Source organism: Electrona antarctica, assembly GCF_951216825.1.
Source record: "Electrona antarctica genome assembly, chromosome: 17".
Classification (NCBI taxonomy): domain Eukaryota; kingdom Metazoa; phylum Chordata; class Actinopteri; order Myctophiformes; family Myctophidae; genus Electrona; species Electrona antarctica.
The window spans coordinates 44,341,712-44,368,089 of NC_136798.1; the positions used below are offsets into that span (position 1 = coordinate 44,341,712).

Genomic DNA, 26,378 nt, shown 5'->3' on the forward strand with positions numbered 1-26,378 from the left:
GGCCTAAGAGATATTGCAGCAGGTATTGCTACACTGCAGACAATGTGAGGTGTTTTTATCTATAAGTCTATCAGCCACTATATTATTGTGCCGTTGTGCTTTCTTGCAGAAAGACACGTCTCTCTGGCTGTATTTTGTTTTGTTCCACTGTTTATGTTGACAGCTCTTTAAGGCCTGACGTCGAAATTAAAAAAAAAAAGTCTTCTAAATCCTGACAGTTTTCTGAAAAAGCCATGTTTCTATATCAGTGGTGCTCAATAGGACCCCGTTGTAATCGGCCACCGACCCCCATCTGAGAATATGTTATTCCAGGAACCCCTCAGAAGCAAAGACTTAAGTTAAAAACGTTTGCTCTGAAAGAATATATATTCAAAGATTTGCACCACATTTGCACATTGAGCTTGTAGATCTGCTATTTTTCAATAGCTAAAGTATAACATCATTCTTAAAACACCAAAAGGGGTTCCCGCCCAAAATTGGTTAAAGCCTAATTCCAACACCCCAAATTTCGGAACTCACCCACTCACACTCGATCACTCCAGCATGGCGGTGTCATGGTGAAATATGTGACCTACCGAAATATGTGACCATGTTGTGTACTTCACATAATATCTTATAATGTTACATGGAGGTCTTTAAATATGACACCTAAATACCGCCACCCTGAACTCTTCTAATAAACAAACTGCAACGATTTACATTCGGACACTGACATTATGTCATATCTACACGATGGTCACATATTTCAGCAGGTCACCAATTTCACTGTAACTACACCATGCTGGAGTGACCTGAGGGTGAGTGAGTGAGTGGCCCTTTGTCAAATCCCGCCCGTGGTTTTGCCCCTCTTCGCACCGATTGGTTGCCATTTTGTGGTTGGACAAAAATCCTTTCTCTCCATCCACTACCATTGAAATAATGTGTTTTTCAGTTGCTTCGTATTGATATTCTGTGCATGCTTGCGGAACTCGACTACGTCTCGTTCCTGACCGCATCACTGTCGTGGCAATAATCACGTTAAACCACACCCTCTCGTGTAATATTGCAATTATACAACAGTTACCCTTAAAACTAAGAAAACATATTTTTTTAATGACAGATGTAGTCACTACGGCCACAAATGTCCCAAGAAACTAGCAAGCCTAGCCACCAACTTTGCTGCGCTCTGGGAAAACAGAGCAGCTGAATTATTTGTTTTGATTAGGTGTGGAGTGGTGCTCGTTTGAACCACGGCTAGAATTGATTGATTCAACCAATCAGATTGCTTCCTCGAAACGACCTGTTGTATAATTCTTATTTTAAACGTGGTGTCAGTAAAAAAGGAACATCACAGCTGCAGCATGGTGACTGGGCATGGACATGTTTGTTAGGTTTTTTTTCCAAAAAATTATGATTTAGCAAATTCAACATAAACAAGGCGGGACCTGGGCGGAACACGGCAGGAAGAGCCTGCTGGTTTGTCAGTCAGGGACCTTTCAGACTGACAAATGGTGAACTGATCCCTTTGAACGTACAGTTGGGTGCCACCGATATTGTCCCTTATCATTTGACCCATTTAGGCCTGACCTCAACATTTTAAAAAATCCTTCTAAATCCTCCAGTTTTCTGAAATAAATATTTTCACGATTTTTCAAAAATAGCAGATCTACAAGCTCATAGCGCGCCACTCGGTGGCGCGCTATGAGCTTGTAGATCTGCTATTTTTCAATAGCTAAATTATAACATAATGTTTAAAACACCAAAAGGGGTTCCCGCCCCAAAATGGGTTAACTGTCCTTTTGCGCAGATCACGCAAACCTCAGCAAAAAGAAAAGGACAATATCGATGGCCTCCAACTGTAAACGTGGTTGTGCACTGAATTGATTCAATAGGCAATAAAAGTGTTAAACTTGTTCTGTGCTTGTTAGTGATCTCTCTAATCCAGTGATTTTCAACCAGTGGTCCGTGGACCACCAGTGGTCCTTGAGGGGGTTAGGTGGTCCCTAGCTAAATGATGGAGAGTTGGTAACCATATGAACCATTGTCCAATTGGTTCTCAAGAGTTAATTTATTGTTAAACATCTGCATTAATTATAATTCTTTCACAATTAGAGAATGTAGAAGATCCGTTATGTCAGGCCTAAGAGATATTGCAGCAGGTATTGCTACACTGACAAGGTGTTTTTATCTATAGCTCTATCAGCCACTATATTATTGTGCTTTCTTGCAGAAAGACACGTCTCTCTGGCTGTATTTTGTTTTGTTCCACTGTTTATGTTGACAGCTCTTTAAGACCTGACGTCGAAATTTAAAAGAATGTCTTCTAAATCCTGACAGTTTTCTAAAATACCTATGTTTCCATACCAGTGGTGCTCAATATTTCATGTCAAGGACCCCAACAATGATGCTGACGACCCCAACAATTTGAGCTATGAGCTGTTTTTATTTTTTTGTTTTTATTTTAGTTGTAGAGGGCATGTACACAGTTTTAAGTCATATTTGTCCTATTAGCCAGGGATCCTTTTAAGGCCAATTGATAGTCCAGCTTTCGGCGAAGAGCTGACCACCGATCCGGTGGTGAGTAAAAACAGAGAGAAGGGCTGGGGAGAGCGCGGTGGTTTTCTCTTCACCACGGCTCAGTGACGCCATGTTGGAGATTGCGGTGATAGCGTTGGTCAACTCGTCACCGAAAACTGGACTATGAATAGGCCTTTATACTGAACAACCCTCTGAGAAATCAGCACCATGGACAGCACTATGAGGGCAAGAAAGATAAATCAGCACCATGGACAGCACTATGAGGGCAAGAAAGATAAATCAGCACCATGGACAGCACTATGAGGGCAAGAAAGAGAAATCAGCACCATGGACAGCACTATGAGGGTCCGTGTTGAGAGAAAAAAGAAACGTGAGATACATATCCTGTCACTATACAGTGCACTCCCTGTTTGCATTATGGCCATAACCACTTAACACTGTCCTCGCCGACCACTAGATGGCGCTATTGGCTCAGAGCGCCATGTTTTTTCAGGCCGCACGGCTCCCATTTGAAGCGACCCATCTCAATCTGAGCTCAATTCCAATACAAAACGTTTTTTTGGATCGCCACTAGCCCGGGGACCCGATGATGGATGGATCTCGTCCTATAGCGATCTGTGATCATACATGTATCTCGTCCAATCTCGCCCTTAAAGCAGGGAAACTGTCAATCCCCACCGTCCGTATTGTGGATAAAGCTTTCGCAGGAGACATGGGTAGGAGAGCAGAAAGATCTAGACATAGGTAGGAGAGAAGAAAGATCTAGACATAGGTAGGAGAGAAGAAAGATCTAGACATAGGTAGGAGAGAAGAAAGATCTAGACATGGGTAGGAGAGCAGAAAGATCTAGACATAGGTAGGAGAGAAGAAAGATCTAGACATAGGTAGGAGAGCAGAAAGATCTAGACATGGGTAGAAGACCAGAAAGATCTAGACATGGGTAGGAGAGCAGAAAGATCTAGACATGGGTAGGAGAGCAGAAAGATCTAGACATGAGTAGGAGAGCAGAAAGATCTAGACATGGGCAGGAGAGCAGAAAGATCTAGACATGGGTAGAAGACCAGCATGATCTAGACACGGGTAGGAGACCAGAAAGATCTAGACATGGGTAGGAGAGAAGAAAGATCTAGACATAGGTAGGAGAGCAGAAAGATCTAGACATGGGTAGAAGACCAGAAAGATCTAGACATGGGTAGGAGACCAGAAAGATCTAGACATGGGTAGGAGAGCAGAAAGATCTAGACATGGGTAGAAGACCAGAAAGATCTAGACATGAGTAGGAGAGCAGAAAGATCTAGACATGGGTAGAAGACCAGAAAGATCTAGACATGGGTAGGAGAGCAGAAAGATCTAGACATGGGTAGAAGACCAGAAAGATCTAGACATGGGTAGGAGAGCAGAAAGATCTAGACATGGGTAGAAGACCAGAAAGATCTAGACATGGGTAGGAGAGCAGAAAGATCTAGACATGGGTAGAAGACCAGAAAGATCTAGACATGGGTAGGAGAGCAGAAAGATCTAGACAGGGGTAGGAGAGCAGAAAGATCTAGACATGGGTAGAAGACCAGAAAGATCTAGACATGGGTAGGAGAGCAGAAAGATCTAGACATGGGTAGGAGAGCAGAAAGATCTAGACATGGGTAGGAGAGAAGAAAGATCTAGACATGGGTAGAAGACCAGAAAGATCTAGACATGGATAGGAGAGCAGAAAGATCGTTTAATCGTCTAAATCTACAGCTGATTTAGTCAAACAAAATGTATTTTGGCGGGCCTTGTTGCCGTCGTAATGTCTGTTTTTTTGCTGATCTACAAGCTCACACAGTTGTGGGCTTGTAGATAATCTATTTTCAGCATGCAACCAATTGTAAGATAATTTATACTGGATCTCTGTCCACTAGTCCCTTCCTAACATTTTAGTCTAGTTTTTATTTGTTGACGAAATTGTCAGTATAATTAGTCTTAGTTTTAGTCATCATAGTTTCCATTTAGTTTTGCCTAGTGAAAAAAGGTAGTCGACGAACATTTTTCGTCTTGGTTTTAGTCGACGAAAACAACACTGCCTCACGGACTCCATAATAGGACGTCGTCGTTATTCCTAAACTCCATGATGTATGGGGCAGGGATCGACGTGGAGCTCCACGTGTGGAAACCGAGTGACTCGTTTTGGGTCTGACGTGATGCCGACACCGTTATGTCAGAAGGTGATATAAGAAGGTCAAGCGGGTCGCAGAACTGGACAACTTGGGAGCAGCGAGTTTGAAGCATCACCGAGACGGACATTCTTTAAGAGCTTGAAGCATCACAGGGACAGACATTCCTCAAGAGCTTTAAAGGAAAACGACTGCAACGTCTGAAAACATTTGGTTACAGATAAGTTGATACTCAGGTGAGTTTCAGCTCCGTCCAACAATGCACTGGACAGTTAGTCTGAGGGGAGCAGAAAATGGCGGATGGTGGGCGGCTGCAGTGACCGTGGGGTACAACGTGTACTCATTTGGAAGTCACTGTGGTCAACCTCCAGACAAGGATCACATCAATGTGCACGTATTCAACACAGTGTCTCTGAGATGGAGGACGTTGGCCCCAGTGGCAACCAGAAGAGGAGAACGTCCCTTTGAAGTTCCCTGCGCACGCATGTACAACACGTCTGCGCTCGTTGGACATACCGTCTACATCTGGGGAGGATTGACCTATCAAAGTAAGCCGAACTGCAACTTGCTTTATGCATTTGACGTCGACGCCCACGCGTGGTTCAAGCCGAGGATTTCCGGGACCATTCCAGAGGGGAGGTGGTACCACTCAGCCTGTGTCGTGGAGAAGTTCATGTTTATCTATGGAGGATTCAACCGTCAGACTGGATACACTAATGACATGCACAAGTTGGACACCGCCATGATGGAATGGACTTTACTGAACACGAGAGGCACTGAACCTTCATGCCTTCAATCTGCCACCATCATCGGGACAAAGATGTTTGTATTTGGGGGACACCGTGATTTGATGCTTCACAACAACACTATCAGAGTGTTTGACACAGAGACCAACCTCTGGCTGAAAACTCCTTCTGCACAGCCTCTTCCAGAAAGTCGCAAGAGTCATTCAGCCTTTGCCTACAATGGAGAGCTGTACATATTTGGTGGTAGTAACCAAATGACTTTGGCCTTTCCACAGATCTTTTTCAAAGATCTGTGGAAATTCAATCCAGAGACCTTCTCCTGGAAGGAGGTTAAGCCCAAGGGGAATGGCCCGTTAAAGATGAACAATAGCTGCGGTTGCATTGTGGGGGATCATAACATCATCTTTGGAGGATACAGTGGTTGGCCTGGACACAGACATAGTCGCCTGTTTATCTTAGACCTGAGTCCTAGTCTAAAGACATTATGCAAGCTAGGAGTTATTCAGTACGGTCTGGATCAGTCTGAACTCCCACACGACATCAGGTGGGAACTGGCAGCCATGACAAAATAAAATAAAAGAAACTTAAATTAAATAAGTATAATAATAAGTATAAATGATATAATAATTAGAAAGGTGACACATGCTCAAGAGCTCATATCTCCACCAGGAAATGACATCCATATTTGGGCAATGTTCCGGTTTGTTGCAGAGGATTGGGTCTAACCATGGAACAAAATACCATATGGACGCCCTAGATCCCCATACAAGGAGCAGGCTCGGCCCGATCTAGGTCACCCCAGACTAACGTCATGGACAGCGCGCCGTCGACCCACGTTATTCAAAACTCCATACGGCTTGTGCAATGACGCGGCTTGTGATTGGCCAGTTGAGTGGCAGTCGGGGGAAGACGCTCTCGCCTGAACATGATTTACTACTTGCCGCCTATCGGGTCGCAACTGGAACGGCCCTGGGTCGGCTCAAGTGGACTTCGCAACGTTCGACGCGGCAACTCGTTCGCTTTAGCTCGCTCGGTGGTGCCTCGCGTGGCTCAAGTTCACTTGAGTCGGCGGGCCTCCATTTTGGTCTTTTCCAAAGACCTGACTTATTTGTCAGGTACAGGATTAAAAAGGGCGGAAACAAGTAAAACCAACTAAAACTAATAAAAACTAAACTAAAGTCTTGTCACAAAAAAACTAAATAAAAACTCTAAAAAGAATGTCAAAACTAACTAAAACTATTATGACAAAATCACACCTGTGTGAAGTGAGGAGCACTCTTATCATCACAGCTTCCCTCAACTATTATAACCTTGGCATAGAGTTATATATTCAGGTCTAGTCCACATGCAGATTAGGGTTGGGATTCGTTAGGATTTTAACGGTTCCGGATCCTTCCCGGATCCCTCTTAACGGTTCCGGTTCCTAACGGTTCCCTTAACGGATCCTATTATTAGGATTAGGAGATATCTGATATCTCCATAATAATTTCGAGTTGTGGTTGTGTTTATACATATGTGCGCTGTGGCAGTGCTTCAATACGTGCAGTCTCGCGTTGATCCCGCCTCTAGCTCGTCTCTGCCCGAGAAAGACCAGATGGGAGCTGGAGGAGGAGCTCACTACTGCCACCATCTGGCGGAGTCGGATGCTATTTTCAGCAAAAAAAGCTTTCCCCACAACAACACTTGGCTACAAACAGAAAACACACTAGCATAGAGCCCTGAGGGACTCCTCCCATCAACCATACAGGGTTAACAGAATAGAATGAGTGGATAACATGCTGTAAACTCAGTGGAGGAAACAGGAGGACTCAAATGTATGCGCATGCATAAAGTCAATGGAAAATCGAGTGGCAAAGCGACAGGCAAAGTGCGTTTAACATTGTTTAAAGGGGAAAACCACCCATTTTCAACATTTTACTATGTCATTAATATACCTTAGAGCTGTTGTGTGGAAATAAAAAGAAAAGTCCCCCCATTCTGTGTTTCCTAGAACTGTAATTATGAAAAAAATCATTAACATGGTGAAACACATCTTGATGATGTCATCAAGATGTGTTTCACCATGTTAATGATTTTTTTCAGACCTCTAGTTCTAGCAAACACAGAATGGGGGAACTTTTTTTTATTATTTCCACACAACAGCTCTAAGGTACATTAATGACATAGTACAATGTTGAAAATGAGTGGAATGCCCCTTTAATGCAATTAGATAGGACTTTTCTGTTTGAATGAATGGGGCTGTCAAGGCCAGAAAGTAGTTTTTTTCAGTAGGCGTTCCTGCATAACTTCCGGGGTTTGATGATGATGTCCCGCGCATACCCTCTATGCTGCAACATAGAAATACTCTGAAGTAAAAGTCCGCAATTCAAACTGTACTTGAATAAAGGTACAAAAGTATCGGCATCAAAATGTACTGAAAGTACCAAAAGTAAAAGTACTCAATTTTAAGTTTTCAAATGTATAAAAAAAAATCTTTTGAAAATAGCCGATCTAGCGTTGAAGTAGCCTGGGCAGCGTTCCTTTTTCGGGTTTATGATCCGGTCGGGAGCGGATGGTAACTTACGTCATGTTGTAGTCATTGATTTGTAGTCATTAGGCAGGCAACCACACGCCAGAATCAGAAGAACCCCAAATAATTCCTGCCATCATAATATAGGGGGGTTTTGGTGTTTTAAGAATTAAGTTATACTTTTGCTATTGAAAAATAGCAGATCTACAAGCTCATAGCGCGGCAGATGTGCTATTTTTGAAAAATCGTGACAATGTGGCGCAAATCTTTGAATATTATATTCTTTCAGAGCGAACTTCTTTTTAACTCAAATCTTTGCTTCTGGCGGGTCCCTGGAACAACATATTTTCATATGGGGGTCGTGGCCAGATACAGATAATCCTGGGGGTCCTTGACATGAAAAACGTTGAGAACCACTGACACAGAAACATATGGTTTTTCTGAAAACTGTCAGGATTTAGAAGACATTTTGTAGATTCTATAGTGTCAGGTGAAGTCTAGGTGAAACTCATGCTCCTCGCACACAAGGAGGAGCACTGGTGAAAAAGTAACCAAGTACAATTACTTAAGTAAACTGCACTTAAGTAAAAAAAAAAAAATGTTTTACTTACTTTACATGAGTATAGCCTATTTCCAATTTCCATTACTTTTACTTCTACTCCACTACACATCTCCGATCCAAATATTTTTTGACAACTTTAGTTACTAGTTACTTTTTTACAGTTTGATTATTATTACACACAAAACATAGGTAGGCTACGTTACATATTGATACTTTTACTTAAGTAAAACATGTGAGTACATTTTCCACCACTGCACACGAGGAGGAGGACACCGCGATGAGGGTAGGAATTGTGTACTCTGACACCATACGGTGCTGCCCCGCTCGCACTGGAAACTCATACCGTGTGTGTGTGTGTGTGTGTGTGTGTGTGTGTGTGTGTGTGTGTGTGTGTGTGTGTGTGTGTGTGTGTGTGTGTGCTCCTCGCACATGACAACTCACCTGCTCACAGGCTGCTGTACCTGGGCTGTAGACTCACCGCACGAGAGAAAGGGGAGGAAACGAGCTACGGACCGGTAGGTAACTGTATTATGTTTGAATAGTCTATTTGCACCGTGCGCGCGTGCGAGGACATGAGCATGAGCATACTGTTTGTTGAGGACAGAGGAGGAGGAACTCTTCAGAATCACTTTGAGCTGAACTGAAGAAGGCATGGCTCATTTTAACTGTTCTAAGGTGAACTAGACGACATTTCATTCTTGAAAGCTAAATGCCTTGGGGCATATTTCACTTCTTCTTTTTTTGGACTCTTCTGTATAACCTTTGGTTAAGCCAGAGCAACTTCCAACATGTTTTTTTTTTTTTAGCTTGTAGATCTGCTGCTTTTTGCTAATTTTGTATTTTTTGAATCCTGAAAAGAAACAATTTTGCCACTTTCCGACAGAGACAGTGAAAAAGTACAAATTTATCCCAAGACCAACGCATGCTTTTTCTCCAAACAGACGCTGTCAAATATAACTTACTTTTTGTGGTCATCTTTCACCAATTAGAACACCACCATGTCCTCCTGTTTTCCTCGCCAACACTTGCTCATATAAGGGGCACGTACATATAATGTTTAATGCTTACTTTTACGATTAACTCTTAGTTGTTTTTAACTCACCACCGGCATGTCTGACAACAACAACAACAACAACAACAACAACAACGCGACGAAGAGCGGCCTCGTCCCTCCGGCGGTGAAAACTCTTCGACTGTGTCGCAACGGCGACCCGTTCTTCGCGGGCACGCGCATGGTGCTGGACCCGCGGCGCCTGCCCTCCTGGGACAGCTTCCTGGGCGCGGCCACGCTGCGCGTGCAGGCGCCCTGGGGGGCCGTGAGGAAGGTGTTCACCGCGGGGGGCCGCAGGGTCCGCAGGATGGACGCGCTGAGGGACAGACACACCTATGTGGCCGCGGGCGCCGAGAGCTTCAAGACACTGGAGTAAGTACGAGCTTTATGGTAAAGCCATTACTAAGTCTTGAGACATCTAAATCGACATAGTAACTAGTAACTCAATGCTGTCAACTGTTGTGGAGTAAAAGCAGCCATTTTCCTTTAAGAATAGCTTGTGTGGACGTTTAAAGTATCCCCAAAAATGGATCAAGGGGATGATATTGTGACATCACTATATCACTGCTTTTTTTCCATTGGCACGTTTGACTGTCAAGGTGTCAGACTCCAGGAAGAAACCCTAAATACAAAGGGAAGACATCATTGCACATTACAACCACACCAATGGGTCTAATGAAGTACTGTCACCTCATAAACAACTGGAATAAGCAACTGGAAAAATATACAAAAATCACAGCACCCCATCTTTAAAGTGAACTGTTATGAAACATGTGAAATAATAGACCAGTTTAATGGTAGTCTAGTAAAAGTGCTGTCCATAATTCTTCTCTTCTCATTATTTCCCACACAGTTACTCTCACATCTCAACGAAGACGCCTCAGAGGAAGAAAAACGATGTGGTATGTTGATGACACACATTTATGTCACTGTACTGGGGAGGACATCACCGTTCAGGTCGATGAATGGATGAATGGATGAATGGATGAATGGATGGATGGATGGATGGATGGATGGATGGATGAATGAATGAATGGATGCATGGATGAATGGATGGATGGATGGATGGATGGATGGATGGATGGATGAATGAATGGATGGATGGATGGATGGATGGATGGATGGATGAATGAATGAATGAATGAATGAATGAATGGATGGATGGATGGATGGATGCATGGATGGATGGATGAATGAATGCATGCATGCATGCATGCATGCATGGATGGATGGATGGATGGATGGATGGATGGATGGATGGATGAATGAATGAATGGATTAAAATGTTGCTGTGTTGCCGTCCACAGGTCAGACCAGTGGTTCAGACCAGCAGGATACTGGTGTCAGCTCGCTGGAGGAGGATGCACCACGAGCCACGCACCATCAAGTCAGTAGAAACCACTAATAAATGTTTGATGATGTGACATTATGTTTAATCTGCTGATGTTTTTAACCTGAACTGGAATACAAGCGACACAATCAGCCTGGGGATTCATTCCCTGTTAAACGGAGTGCCTAAGTGGTTAAATGCTTAGCTAGGCTAGTTGAGACCCCCAGGTGTCTATACAGAGTTATGGTACCTGGTAGTTGAGTGGTTAAATGCTTAGGTAGTTAGGTTGTTAAACTGTTAGGTAGTTAAGTGGTTAAGTGGTGAAATTGTTAGGTCATTAAGTGGTTAAATTGTTAGGTACTGAAGTAGTTAAGTGGTTCCAGTAGAGACTTCTCGTGTTCTCGTGATTGGAGGGTTTAATACCTAAATGCGAGAATTCTTGAGTTTGGCATAGCTTGTGTTGAGAAATGAATCATTCATCTATCTATTTATTGCGTTCTGATACGGATTTGTTATTGGCATTCAAGTGGCATTGCTGTAAATATATGGTGTAATTTCTCCCCCCTTTTTTCCTCATGGCCAAATCTTGCCACCTTTCTCTAAAATTATAGCAACGGTTTGTGTGTTGTGTTTGTGACACCAGACCACAGTTCTGCTCGGCCTATACAAGGTGTTACAAACATCAAGAGAGAGAGAGAGAGAGAGAGAGAGAGAGAGAGACAGTAGAGCATGAGAACGGCACACCGATCTTGACTTAGTGCTGACGTCAGATCGATGTGGAGAAACCCATTTACGGATAGATACGATTGGCCTAGTCATCGTGACAAAGCATAGTCGGATAATATATAACAGGTTGTCTGCTCAAGGGTAGGATGTATGGAGTCGGTTAAGCATCCTGGTTAAGTTCTAATCAGACACCACAGCAGCGGGTTCTATTTTATATATAGGCCTGGAGTATTTTAAAGAGTGGTTGAGATAAAAAAAGAGTCACTGGCTGGCTGGCAGACAGACAGACAGACAGACAGACAGACAGGCAGGCAGGCAGGCAGGCAGGCAGGCAGGCAGGCAGGCAGGCAGGCAGGCAGGCAGGCAGGCAGGCAGGCAGGCAGGCAGGCAGGCAGGCAGGCAGACAGACAGACAGACAGACATACAGACAGGCAGGCAGGCAGGCAGGCAGGCAGGCAGGCAGGCAGGCAGGCAGGCAGGCAGGCAGGCAGGCAGGCAGACAGACAGACAGACAGACAGACATACAGACAGGCAGGCAGGCAGGCAGGCAGGCAGGCAGGCAGACAGACAGACAGATGTACTGCTGGCCGGTGCCCATGGACAGAGGTCCGGTGCAGTCAAATGCACACTTGCTTGCTTGTGCCGCCGTGGCATCAGGGGACAAGGTGTACCTCTTTGGGGGGCTCTTTGACGGGAAGAGCTACGACGTGGATCAGATCGATGTGCACGTCTTCGACGTGGTGCCCTCGCGCTGGACGAAGTTGCCTCCGGTGACGAGTGGAAAGAGGGAAGGACGTCCCCTTGCGGTTCCCCCTGCGTCCTGGGGCCACACAGCCGTTCTGATTGAACATAGAGTCTACGTATGGGGTGGCCTGGTGAATTGCAAGGTAATAAAGAAGGCCAGCACCACCGCCACGGGGGACTACTGGGACAACGACGTTCTTTATGCATTTGACGTCGACGGCCACGGATGGTCGAAGCACAGCATTTCCGGGACTGTTCCGGGGGCGAGGGCCGGCCACTCTGCCTGTGTCTCGGGGAAGGTCATGTTTATCTATGGAGGATGGAACAGGCTCACCCGATACACTAATGACATCTACAAGCTGGTCACCGCCACATTGGTCTGGTCTTTAATTAACACCAGAGGAATTCCACCTCCCGATTCAACATTCCACTCTGTCACCATCATCGGGACAAAGATGTTTGTATTCGGGGGCCGGGGTGGCGGGCAGGACTACGACAACCTCAGCGTGCTGGACACGGAGACCAACCACTGGCTGAGCACGCCTTCTTCCTTACAGCTTCCAGAGAAACGCTGGCTTCATTCAGCCTTCGCTTACGACGGAGAGCTGTACATATCGGGTGGTTACAGCTCTGGTCTGAAGAGCTGCTTCAGCGATCTGTGGAAATTGAACTGCAAGACTTTCTCCTGGACGAAGGTTCAGCCCAAGGGGAAAGTTCCCGATTGGACATCTACTAAGTGGTGTTGCCTCAAGGGAAGTCGTGTATTTGCCTTTGGAGGATATGACACGACCAATGCTCAGCCCATCTTACAGATCTTGGACCTGAGTCCTAGTATGAAGACATTGTGCAAGCTGGCAGTTCTTCAATACGGTCTGGAGCAGTCAGGACTCCCACACAACCTCAGGTGGGAACTGGCAGCATTGACAACGCCAACAACGGAAGGAATACTAATACAAAAAACAAACGTACAAGAAAACGGAGAGCCCTCTAAAACGGTGTGTTCGGCCGTTTTACATTTCCTGGTTCCACCTCTGGTCACCAAGTGGGGCCATCGTCTAATTTGTGCATATTTGTATATTACAAAGGGATGCCACTTCCTGACTTACAGCTATTAATCTGACGATCTGTGAGTATCAACATGTTATGAATAACGTTTGGTGCAACACAAAAGTACTTGTTGCAAGATGCCCCCCCCCCCCAAAAAAAAGGAAAAGGGAAAAAAAGGAAAAATAAAATAATAATAAAATACAGACATCCACCACAGCGTGAAAAGCGACGTTAATGGGCTGATTTGGGCCTTACATTTGCCCAGTATAAGACTCAAGTTTAGCACATTATGGAAATACACTACCGTTTAAAGACAGTTCTTGAGATATCACCTTAGAAACCAGTAAGACGCCTTAATGGCGACGGGCGACCGAAGGAGCACTTGGACATGTTAAGTTGGTGCGCACATACCTACAGTATGTTTAGGTATAGTTATGTGGTTAAGTGGTGAATCTCACAGTGATCCATGGATGTGTTTGTGCAGTGTTTTCACCAACGGTGACATCCTGCTCCCTCCTGTTGGTGTGTGTGTGTGCGTGCGTGCGTGCGTGTGTGCGTGCGTGCGTCTTTGCAGTGTTTTCACCAACGGCGACATCCTGCTCCCTCCCGTTCGCATCCTCATCCCCAAGACCACCCTGAGGAGCTGGGACCAGGTCCTCGCCATGGTAACCCAGAGGATACACCTCCGCACCGGGCCGGTAGACAGGTATACTGGAGCAGTACAGCAGGCACTGGACATTGGATGCTATCCCCACCCCATTTCTCAAATAAGTTTTAGATTGTTTAATTGGAGATATTTTAAAAATTGTTAATAGTTCTATGGAGTCAGGCATCTTTCCAGACTCTCTGACAATGGCTGTGGTAAAACCTCTTCTCAAAAAACACAACCTGGACCCCTCTGTGCTCCAAAATTATAGACCTATTTCTAACTTGCCTTTTCTGGGTAAGGTCTTAGAAAAAATGGTGTATCATCAATTAAGTGCATAATACATTTCAGTCTGGCTTCCGGAAAGGGCATAGTACTGAAACTGCACTTGTCAAAGTAATTAATGATCTTCGATTATCTGCAGACAAGAAACATCTATCCGTCCTCTTACTCCTGGATTTAACAGCGGCCTTCGACACAATTGACCACTTAATTTTAATAGAACGCCTGGGACACTGGGTAGGCCTGTCAGGCACGGCCTTATCCTGGCTCGCCTCCTACCTAACAGGCAGAAGCTATTTTGTAAATCTAGCTGAATTTGACTCAGACGACCACAAAATTTGTTCTGGTATTCCACAAGGCTCAATACTTGGCCCCTTATTATTTTCCTTGTATATACTGCCGCTGGGAGAAGTTATCAATGCTCACGGAGTAAATTTCCATTTTTATGCTGACGATACACAGCTGTATCTTTCTGTAGCTCCAGACGACCCCTGTGCTCTTGACCCGTTATTGAACTGATGAGTGAAAACTTCCTCGAACTAAATGAAGACAAGACAGAGATTCTCATAATTGGTTCTAGTTCTAGTGAACAAAAATAATCAATAATTAATAGACTTGGTAGCCTAACTGTAGGTAATACAAACACAGTAAAGAACCTGGGGGTTATCATCGACTCAGAACTGAATTTTATTGCACATATTAAACATGCCACCAAGACGGCCTTTTTTCATCTCCAAAACATTGCACGAATCAGAGCCTACCTGTCATTAGATGATGCAAAAACATTAATCCACGCTTTTGTCTTTTCACGTTTGGATTATTGCAACGCACTTTTAATTGGCCCCCCAAAGAAATCAATTGACAAGCTACAACTTGTGCAAAATGCCGCAGCCAGAGTCCTAACAAAAACCAAGATGCGAGACCATATCACCCCAGTTTTAGCCTCCTTACACTGGCTCCCGGTTGTTTTTAGAATAGATTTTAAAGTTATTTTACTTGTTTACAAAGCTTTAAATGGCCTCGCCCCCACCTATCTTCAGGACTGCTTGCCCAGGTATGTCCCAAACCGCCTCCTTAGGTCCGCCACTGCTGGCCTGCTTGAAAAGCCAAAAATATGGCGAAGCAGCGTTCTCCTTCCACGGGCCGACCGCCTGGAATAAACTTCCATTACACCTTAGACTGGCACCCTCCCTAGATGTTTTTAAAACTCAGCTTAAGACCCATTTTTTTACTCTAGCATTTGGCTGAATCATCTGATTTTAATTATTTGTCGACTCACAGTTTTACCTATTTCATTGTCTTTTTTGCATTTTTTATGTTGTTTGGTGTTTTTGGCATTTTTTGGTACTTTGATTGTGCCTTGATTGTTATGTTGTTTGATATTTTTATACTTTGTTTGTCTTGTAAAGCACTTTGCGCTGCACTTGTGTCATGAAAGGTGCTCTATAAATAAAGTTTATTATTATTATTATTATTAAAATGTTAGGAAGGGACTAGTGGACAAGAGATCCAGTATAAGTCATTTTACAATTAGTTGCATGCTGAAAATAGCCGATCTACAAGCCCACAACACGTCGCAGCGCGACGCGTTGTGGGCTTGTAGATCAGCCATTTTCAGCAAGTGAAATTACAGTCATTATGACGGCATCAAGGCTCGCCTAAACACATTTTGTTCGACAAAATCAACTGTAGATTTAGTCGACTAAAATCCTATGATATTTAGTCGACTAAAACTAGACTAACAGTAAAACATTCCTAAAATGTGCAAACTATTCAAGAGACTATGACTAAAAACTAAAATTGCTGCCAAAAACAACACTGATGCTCTGTGGTAGACAGGTACCTGGGGGGCAGTAGACAGGTACATGGGGCAGTAGACAGGAACATGGGGCAGTAGACAGGTACCTGGGGTGGTAGACAGGTACCTGGGGCAGTAGACAGGTACCTGGGGGGCAGTAGACAGGTACCTGGGGGGCAGTAGACAGGTACCTGGGGGGCAGTAGACAGGTACCTGGGGGGCAGTAGACAGGTACCTGGGGCAGTAGACAGGTACCTGGGGTGGTAGACAGGTACCTGGGGTGGTAGACAGGTACCTGGGGCAGTAGACAGGTACCTGGGGCAGTAGACAGGTACCTGGACAGGTACCAGTACCTGGGGGGCAGTAGACAGGTACCTGGGGCGGTAGACAGGTACCTGGGGTGGTAGACAGGTACCTGGGGTGGTAGACAGGTACCTGGGGCAGTAGACAGGTACCTGGGGGGGTAGACAGGTAACTGTGGGCTTGTAGATCGGCCATTTTCAGCGAGTAAAATTACAGTCATTACGACGGCATCAAGGCCCGCCAAAACACATTTTGTTCGACAAAATCAACTGTAGATTTAGTCGACTAAAATCTTATGATATTTAGTCGACTAAAACTAGAATAACACTAAAACATTCCAGGTGACTAAAATGTGCAAACTATTCAAGAGACGAAAACCCGGAATGTGCAAACTATTCAAGAGACGAAAACCCGGAAAACGACAGGATTAAGGTTGGCGAACATCCGTTAATATTGGGACCGCGCTGCGACATGCTTGCGGTTATTCTTAGGTGAGCGTATGAGGAGGCTTGTCATTTTCAGTAGGCTCCCAGCATGTCCAGTAGACCTGAGTAGACCGATAAAATCAATTTACAATTTACAATTTAGGCATTTAGCAGACGCTCTTAATCCAGAGCGATTTACATTAAGCAATAACAAAAGCATGGCATACATCACATATATAAAAAGTAGACTAGTACCTGGGGTGGTAGACAGGTACCTGGAGCGGTAGACAGGTACCTGGGGCAGTAGACAGGTACCTGGGGGGCAGTAGACAGGTACCTGGGGCAGTAGACAGGTACCTTGGGTGGTAGACAGGTACCTGGGGGGCAGTAGACAGGTACCTGGGGGGCAGTAGACAGGTACCTGGGGCAGTAGACAGGTACCTGGGGTGGTAGACAGGTACCTGGGGCAGTAGACAGGTACCTGGGGCAGTAGACAGGTACCTGGGGGGCAGTAGACAGGTACCTGGGGGGCAGTAGACAGGTACCTGGGGCAGTAGACAGGTACCTGGGGGGGAGTAGACATGTACCTGGGGCAGTAGACAGGTACCTGGGGTGGTAGACAGGTACCTGGGGAGCAGTAGACAGGACCTGGGGCAGTAGACAGGTACCTGGGGGGCAGTAGACAGGTATCTTGGGGGCAGTAAACAGGTACCTGGGGCAGTAGACAGGTACCTGGGGGGCAGTAGACAGGTACCTGGGGGGCAGTAGACAGGTACCTGGGGCAGTAGACAGGTACTTGGGGGGCAGTAGACAGGTACCTGGGGCAGTAGACAGGTACTTGGGGGGCAGTAGACAGGTACCTGGAGCGGTAGACAGGTATCTGGGGGCAGTAGAAAGGTACCTGGGGGGGCAGTAGACAGGTACCTGGGGGCAGTAGAAAGGTACCTGGGGGGGCAGTAGACAGGTACTAGAGCAGTAGACAGGTACCTGGGGCAGTAGACAGGTACCTGGGGGGCTGTAGACAGGTACCTGGAGCAGTAGACAGGTACTAGAGCAGTAGACAGGTACCTGTGGGGCAGTAGACAGGTACTAGAGCAGTAGACAGGTACCTGGGGGGCAGTAGACAGGTACTAGAGCAGTAGACAGGTACCTGGGGGGCAGTAGACAGGTACCTGTGGCAGTAGACAGGTACCTGGGGCAGTAGACAGGTACTAGAGCAGTAGACAGGTACCTGGAGCAGTAGACAGGACCTGGGGCAGTAGACAGGTACCTGGGGGGCAGTAGACAGGTACCTGGAGCAGTAGACAGGTACCTGGAGCAGTAGACAGGTACCTGGGGCAGTAGACAGGTACGAAAACCCGGAAAACGACAGGATTAAGGTTGGCGAACATCCGTTAATATTGGGACCGCGCTGCGACATGCTTGCGGTTATTCTTAGGTGAGCGTATGAGGAGGCTTGTCATTTTCAGTAGGCTCCCAGCATGTCCAGTAGACCTGAGTAGACCGATAAGATCGGTTAACGTGTTATCAACGCCAATCGCAGCCAGTAGGCTCCAGACTATACATGCAGTAGGTCCGATCGGCTAGATAAGATCGGCGTAATAAGTAACCCACTGGGAATTATCGGTTGATTTTCGGTCGCATCGAAGGTACACAGTTATCCAGGACCCTAATGAGCCTATAAGTCCCCTCACCTGTAGAATTCCCAGCCTCTGCCAAAGGCCAATCGATTGCCATGGCAACCCCACACCTGCCATTTGATTACTTAACCAGTCCACTTTGTCAGTCAGTCAGTTTGCACTCTTCAGACACAGGCAGACAGACAGATACTGAGATCTCCATAATATGGTGCACAGAAGGGAAGGGACACACCCATGACATGGGTGCTATGACAACGGGTGCTATGACAACGGGTATTGCATACTAGGTTATTCCCAACTTGCATCGTTCCCAAGGTAGGGCCGGTGGGCGGACGGGCACAGCTCTAGTCTCTAGAATGCAGGGTATATCTGTGTGTTGTGTCCAGGTTGTTGACGCTGGGCGGTCGTCTGCTCTGTGTGGTGTTTTCTTAAAAGGTTGTTCATGCTCGGCAGTGTTGATTTCGTCGACTAAAACTAAAGACGAAAAATGTTCGTCGACTACCTTTTTTCACTCACGAAAACACAATGGAAACTAAATGAGAACTAAGCTACGATGACTAAAACTGAGACTAAGTATATTGACAATTTCGTCAACAAATAAAAACTAGACTAAAATGTTAGGAAGAGACTAGTGGACAAGAGATCCAGTATAGGTCATTTTACAATTAGTTGTGGCGCTTGTAGATCGGCTATTTTCAGCAAGTGAATGGCATCAAGGCCCGCCAAAACACATTTTGTTCGATTAAATCAACTGTTGATTTCGTCGACTAAAATCTTATGACATTTAGTCGACTAAAACTAGACTAACACTAAAACATTCCAGGTGACTAAAATGTGGCTAAAACTAAATGAAAACTATTCAAGAGACTATGACTAGAAAACTAAAATCTAAATGTTGCTGCCAAAAACAACACTCGATGCTCTGTGTTGGTGTTTCTAAAAAGGTTGTTCACGCTGGACGGCCATCTGCTCTCCAGCGCCGTGGACTTGGAGGAGAAGCAGTTCTACGTGGCGGCCGGCAGGGAGAGGTTCAGAGCGCTGCCCTACTGTCACTGGGTCCCACGGTGAGTCAGAACCCACTGCCCAACTTCCACTGGGTCTCATGGTGAGTCAGAACCCACTGCCCAACTTCCACTGGGTCCCACAGTGAGTCAGAACCCACTGCCCAACTTCCACTGGGTCTCATGGTGAGTCAGAACCCACTGCCCAACTTCCACTGGGTCTCACGGTGAGTCAGAACCCACTGCCCAACTTCCACTGGGTCTCATGGTGAGTCAGAACCCACTGCCCTTCTTCCACTGGGTCTCATGGTGAGTCAGAACCCACTGCCCTTCTTCCACTGGGTCTCATGGTGAGTCAGAACCCACTGCCCTACTGTCACTGGGTCCCACGGTGAGTCAGAACCCACTGCCCAACTTCCACTGGGTCTCATGGTGAGTCAGAACCCACTGCCCAACTTCCACTGGGTCTCATGGTGAGTCAGAACCCACTGCCCAACTTCCACTGGGTCTCAAGGTGAGTCAGAACCCACTGCCCAACTTCCACTGGTCTCATGGTGAGTCAGAACCCACTGCCCAACTTCCACTGGGTCTCATGGTGAGTCAGAACCCACTGCCCAACTTCCACTGGGTCTCATGGTGAGTCAGAACCCACTGCCCTTCTTCCACTGGGTCTCACGGTGAGTCAGAACCCACTGCCCAACTTCCACTGGGTCTCATGGTGAGTCAGAACCCACTGCCCAACTTCCACTGGGTCTCACGGTGAGTCAGAACCCACTGCCCTTCTTCCACTGCAGGGTCTCATGGTGAGTCAGAACCCACTGCCCAACTTCCACTGGGTCTCATGGTGAGTCAGAACCCACTGCCCAACTTCCACTGGGTCTCACGGTGAGTCAGAACCCACTGCCCAACTTCCACTGGGTCTCATGGTGAGTCAGAACCCACTGCCCAACTTCCACTGGGTCTCATGGTGAGTCAGAACCCACTGCCCAACTTCCACCGGGTCTCACGGTGAGTCAGAACCCACTGCCCAACTTCCACTGGGTCTCATGGTGAGTCAGAACCCACTGCCCAACTTCCACTGGGTCCCACGGTGAGTCAGAACCCACTGCCCAACTTCCACTGGGTCCCACGGTGAGTCAGAACCCACTGCCCAACTTCCACTGGGTCTCATGGTGAGTCAGAACCCACTGCCCAACTTCCACTGGGTCTCATGGTGAGTCAGAACCCACTGCCCAACTTCCACTGGGTCTCACGGTGAGTCAGAACCCACTGCCCAACTTCCACTGGGTCCCACAGTGAGTCAGAACCCACTGCCCAACTTCCACTGGGTCTCATGGTGAGTCAGAACCCACTGCCCAACTTCCACTGGGTCTCACGGTGAGTCAGAACCCACTGCCCAACTTCCACTGGGTCCCACAGTGAGTCAGAACCCACTGCCCAACTTCCACTGGGTCTCATGGTGAGTCAGAACCCACTGCCCAACTTCCACTGGGTCTCATGGTGAGTCAGAACCCACTGCCCAACTTCCACCGGGTCTCACGGTGAGTCAGAACCCACTGCCCAACTTCCACTGGGTCCCACGGTGAGTCAGAACCCACTGCCCAACTTCCACTGGGTCCCACAGTGAGTCAGAACCCACTGCCCAACTTCCACTGGGTCTCATGGTGAGTCAGAACCCACTGCCCAACTTCCACTGGGTCTCATGGTGAGTCAGAACCCACTGCCCAACTTCCACTGGGTCTCACGGTGAGTCAGAACCCACTGCCCAACTTCCACTGGGTCCCACAGTGAGTCAGAACCCACTGCCCAACTTCCACTGGGTCTCATGGTGAGTCAGAACCCACTGCCCAACTTCCACTGGGTCTCACGGTGAGTCAGAACCCACTGCCCTTCTTCCACTGCAGGGTCCCACGGTGAGTCAGAACCCACTGCCCAACTTCGACTGGGTCTCACGGTGAGTCAGAACCCACTGCCCAACTTCCACTGGGTCTCACGGTGAGTCAGAACCCACTGCCCAACTTCCACTGGGTCCCACGGTGAGTCAGAACCCACTGCCTTTCTTCCACTGGGTCCGAAGGTGAGTCACTTCCACTGGATGTTTGTTATTCCAACCGGTTGCTTTCCCAAGTTTCCTCTCAAGCAACCGGTTGGAATAGCGTGTTATTTTCGCCCCCCACCCCACTGATACAAAGCGGCCTGCTCACTCTCCCTCATGCATTGAAGAAAGCATGTAATGAGCTCAGTTCGGGGCACTCCCCAGGTTGGCAGAGGGAGAGTATAGCGCCCAGGATTACGGCTTAGGAAATTGGCACCGGGTGGAAAAAATGGGTTACAAAATCTTGGGATGAAAAATGTAAGAAAGACATGGGTTAAAACCTGTTTAAAATGCTTTTGTATTCCTTCTTTTTTCTTTCCAGGATACATTGTGACGCTCTGTCAGCAGAGAAGAGGAAGGGGAAGAGAACACATTTGGTATGTGGAAAATCTAAAAGATACAAAATTCATGGACATTGCAATGGTAAACGGTGAAAAGGTGGGACAAACTAAATTGATTTTAACTGCGGCTTCTCTAATTGTAACTTTTGAGTGAAGTCTGCATGGAATATAAATGGAAACGAATTCACCTTTAGTTAAGCCCCGCCCTCCCCCACTTAGACACTCCCACTTATAGACACTTTCCAGCCGGGCTCATTCATTCCAACTAGACCTTTACGTGCCCGTCGGCCACCGGCCTACTTGAGAACTTGGGAACCTAATAATACTCGTTGTCAACTTGTCATAGCACCCGTTTTAACTAGCTGTCTGTGTCCCTTTTGTGCCCATACTGTATAAGTGTATATGGAGATCTCTGTATCTGTCTGTCTGAAGTGCAAACTGACTGTGAAAAGTGGACTGGTTAAGTAATCAATTGGCAGGTGTGGGGTTGGCAATCAATTGGCTGAGGCAGAGGCTGGGAATTGCACAGGTGAGGGGACTTTGGCTGATTAGCTCCACTGGCAGAGCCTGACCAGAGCCTTTTTGTGGTCTTTCTGGACAACTGTGTGTCCCACAGACTCGAGGCCGGGCACTGCACTCGCTGTGGTGGTTTGGAACGCATGTGTCGAATTTGACACACACACACACACACACACACACACACACACACACACACACACACACACACACACACACACACACACACACACACACACACACACACACACACACACCATATTACACACACCACACACCACATTAAATACTGGTTCATTTTTGGAACCAGACCTTCACAATCTCTTCCAAATCCGTCAACAAGGCAGGCCATATGCACTGGAAAAATATGTGCGTGACATTTTTTAAACAATGTTTTATCATATAGGAAAACTATTGGTGGAGATCGGGTTATTATTAAATTAAAACAGCGCTTCAGCAACTCGCTTAAGGGAGATTGCGCCCACTGGCGTGATCACAGAAGCATTACATCATACACTCACAAACAATGCAATTGGTTGGGTATGACCACATGGGTGCCTGACCCCTCCCTCTCTCACAGGTATCAGGTGCGTCCCTCCATGTTGTCGCCATTCTATTGAATCTTCTCATGTGAGAAGGAGCATGCACAAAGTCTAGAGCTTTCTCAGTTACGTTTACCGGACAAGAGGGGATCTTGGCACCACAAACAACACTGAGAACCAGCGCTTGACTTTGCGGTTTCCAGAAACGACCTACAAGATTCTGCTACACTAATTTTGTTGGCTTGGGAAAGGCTTGAATTAGTTGTTCTATCTACTACTATCACTTGGACACGGGGGACGTTGCCATTTGATAGCCTAGCATCTCTACGACAGCGGCCAGCCAAAGAGGCCATGTCCAATACTACTCAATCCAAATCGGCGGCCCGGCGTCGTCGACGGAAAGCTAACTCCAACGCCGCGGCCCCGGTTCCACAGAAACACTGTGAGAACTGTCCGAGATGGACGTCTGGGGAGGACGCACACGAGGAATGCTTGAAGTGCCTCGGCCTAGAACATGCCGTGGACGCCGTCCACAATCCTGGGCAATGTTCTATTCTGCGACAACATCCCCAAGTCCCGGTTAGCCCGCAGGCTAGTCAGGGCTGAAGCCTGCTTCACTTCACGCAGTGAGGCCTGGCTTCGTGATTACGTGCGGGACATGGAGGGGCTCGCACAGGAGCGTGAGAGGCACGCTCGCTCCCCTTCCCGCTACTCCGAGAGTGACTACGCTGATCCTCCTGTCGCCGAGGGATCCTGTCGAGCAGGCGGAGAGGCTGAGGCCTCGGCCGCAGTCCCCGACGATGGAGCAGCAGACCCCGACCACTCCCCTCCCCGCCAGCGAGCGAGGCCCTCGGATGGCCCGCCAAAGCCGGAGAAAGGACACCTCGACGCCGCTCACGACGCAGAGGAATCCATGGGGGAGGAGGAGGAGGAGGAGGGCGAGGAAAATAACAGCTCCGGCTCCACGTGTGACAGATCCTCCTGCTCAGGGTCTGACACGGGCTCCTCTGGTAGGGACTCCGACGGTGACCACGACGAGGAGGACACGTCTCGAGATGAGGCGCGGCTCAGAGCTACCCTCCTGGCCGGAATGGAGGCACGCTCCGCAGCTAAACCTGACACCGCACCTCCAGCTAACACCGTACCTCAGACCGTGCCTCCGGAGGTGGCTACGCCACAAGCCGGGGCTCCAGTCACGGCCCCCACTCCGGTGGAGCACAGCCCCCGAGTGCGGCCCTAGCCATGGACGCCTCCAACCTCATGGAGGTTTTCAAGAAAGCCACGGTGAGGTGCAAACTGAAATGGCCTGCTGAGGAAGTCCCACAAGTGGCGGAGGACGGCACCACGTGGGACGAACTCGACGACGAGGAAGAAAGACCTCGCCAGAAACAACTGCTCCCGTTAGCCAAAGGCTTCGACCGCATACTCGGGCTATCCTGGAAAGCCCCCAGCTCTTTCACTTTTCCCCCTGAGCATAAAAGAGACCTGGACTGGGCAGGAATGAAAGAAGCTGGTTTAGAGGCGGTGCCGCCGATGGATAAGAGGGTAGCTAACCATCTCCTCCACGGGGAAAATAACGTCACAAAAGGAGGACCCAAGATTTTATTTAAATAACCCAGGTTATTTAAATAAAACTAGCGAAGCAACTCGCAAAAACGCCCTTCTTGTGAGCATGCCTCATGAGAAGTTTCAATGTTATCTTGGAATGGCGACAACATGGAGGGACGCGCCTGATACCTGTGAGAGAGGGAGGGGTCAGGCACCCGTGTGGTCATACCCAACCAATTGCATTGTTTGTGAGTGTATGATGTAATGCTTCTGTGATCACGCCAGAGGGCGCAATCTCCCTTAAGCGAGTTGCTTCGCTAGTTTTATTTAAATAACCTGGGTTACGTTCGTAACCACCAGTTTGTCTAACCCAGAGTAATCTAGTAAGAGAGTAGCGACACTAGCGTTGACTCCCATTGTAACAATGGAATGAAAAAATGAAAGTTAAAATACCCTGGCTAATCAAGATCTAAATATAGACCATCTAATCAACGTCTAATCTAAGCCTAGACCGCTTTCATTTTTAGACCATTTTTAGACGACAAATAGACAAAAAAAATGCTCAGTTCTAATCTTGGTATATGAAATGGCGGCTGCAGCCTCACAGAGCCCGTTGTGGGTTTGGGAAGGCAGAGCAGTGGTTCTCAAAGTGGGTGCCGTGATGCAAGTATACTGGTGCCGCAGAATAATACTTATATTTGAAATGTATCAATATCCCTTCAGTTTAACCACTTAGAGTCTAAGTGGTTAAGTGGTCTGTAGTAACTTCACAGGACTAGGTTTGTATTCCTCAGTGTGATATTTATTAAGCGTCAGGTAAACACAGTTACACAACAGCCTGGCTCACTGCTCTAGGCTCTCCTAGTAGACTGACTCACTTCGGTGCTGTCGCTCCATGACTCAAACCTGCATGGAACTCCACTGCCCTCCTGTGGGCGGGCAGGGTAAAACATCTGGTTCACTTCACATTATTACACCCTTTCCCCCTTAAAGGGGAAAACCACCCATTTTCAACATTTTACTATGTCATTAATACACCTTAGAGCTGTTGTGTGGAAATAATAAAAAAGTCCCCCCATTCTGTGTTTCCTAGAACTGTAAGTATGAAAAAAATCATTAACATGGTGAAACGCATCTTGATGACATCATCAAGATGTGTTTCACCATGTTAATGATTTTTTTCAGACCTCTAGTTCTAGGAAACACAGAATCGGGGGGACTTTTTTTTATTTCCACACAACAGTTCTAAGGTATATTAATGACATAGCAAAATGTTGAAAATGGGTGGAATGCCCCTTTAAGAAGTCAAACACCCCCACAATGTAAACAAACAGGTCTAAGTCTTAGACCCTCTATAGACAGATTCAGAAACAGGTATTTCCTGAAATGTATTTCCTGTAGGCGGAGACGACACATCTGCTGTACTTTATACCTCATACTTTAATGCTTAGTATGAGGTATAAAGTACAGCAGCCTTGTGTTCCTAAAACAGAAAGATTGGGTATTGGGTAAGACTTGACGTTATGTATCTTTCAGGACCTTTCACTGCTTTGTCTCAACCATTACTATATGGCTCTGGTCTCAGCCGCCGTGGTAGATATTTTTGACATAACGTTTTTGTTGTTGTTGTTGGTATCAGTATGTTGCCACTACTGTTGGAGCAGCCATAAACTACACAGGTTCATCCCGATGTTCTGGGCATCTTTGTAATGTTAGTGTTAGTAAAAAGCAGGTAAAAGAGTAATAGGCCGTGAGCCAGGACCCCAAATCTGGGGTCATCTGTACCGATGGGGTGAATAAGTCTCATAGTGATTTTTGGGAAGGTATACATCCCTAGTGCTAGGAACAATGTGATAGCA

General features: G+C 46.9%; 1 protein-coding gene across 1 annotated transcript; it reads left to right on the forward strand.

Moving 5' to 3' along the window:
* Positions 1-12,187: 12,187 nt before the first annotated feature.
* On the forward strand, positions 12,188-23,049 carry LOC306941153 (kelch domain-containing protein 3-like; the record flags this gene model as incomplete). Its single annotated transcript, XM_079526465.1, has 4 exons — positions 12,188-13,215; positions 13,957-14,088; positions 19,421-19,540; positions 23,010-23,049. 4 exons carry the CDS (start codon positions 12,188-12,190, stop codon positions 23,047-23,049), a joined length of 1,320 nt encoding a protein of 439 aa, XP_079382591.1.
* Positions 23,050-26,378: the final 3,329 nt, after the last annotated feature.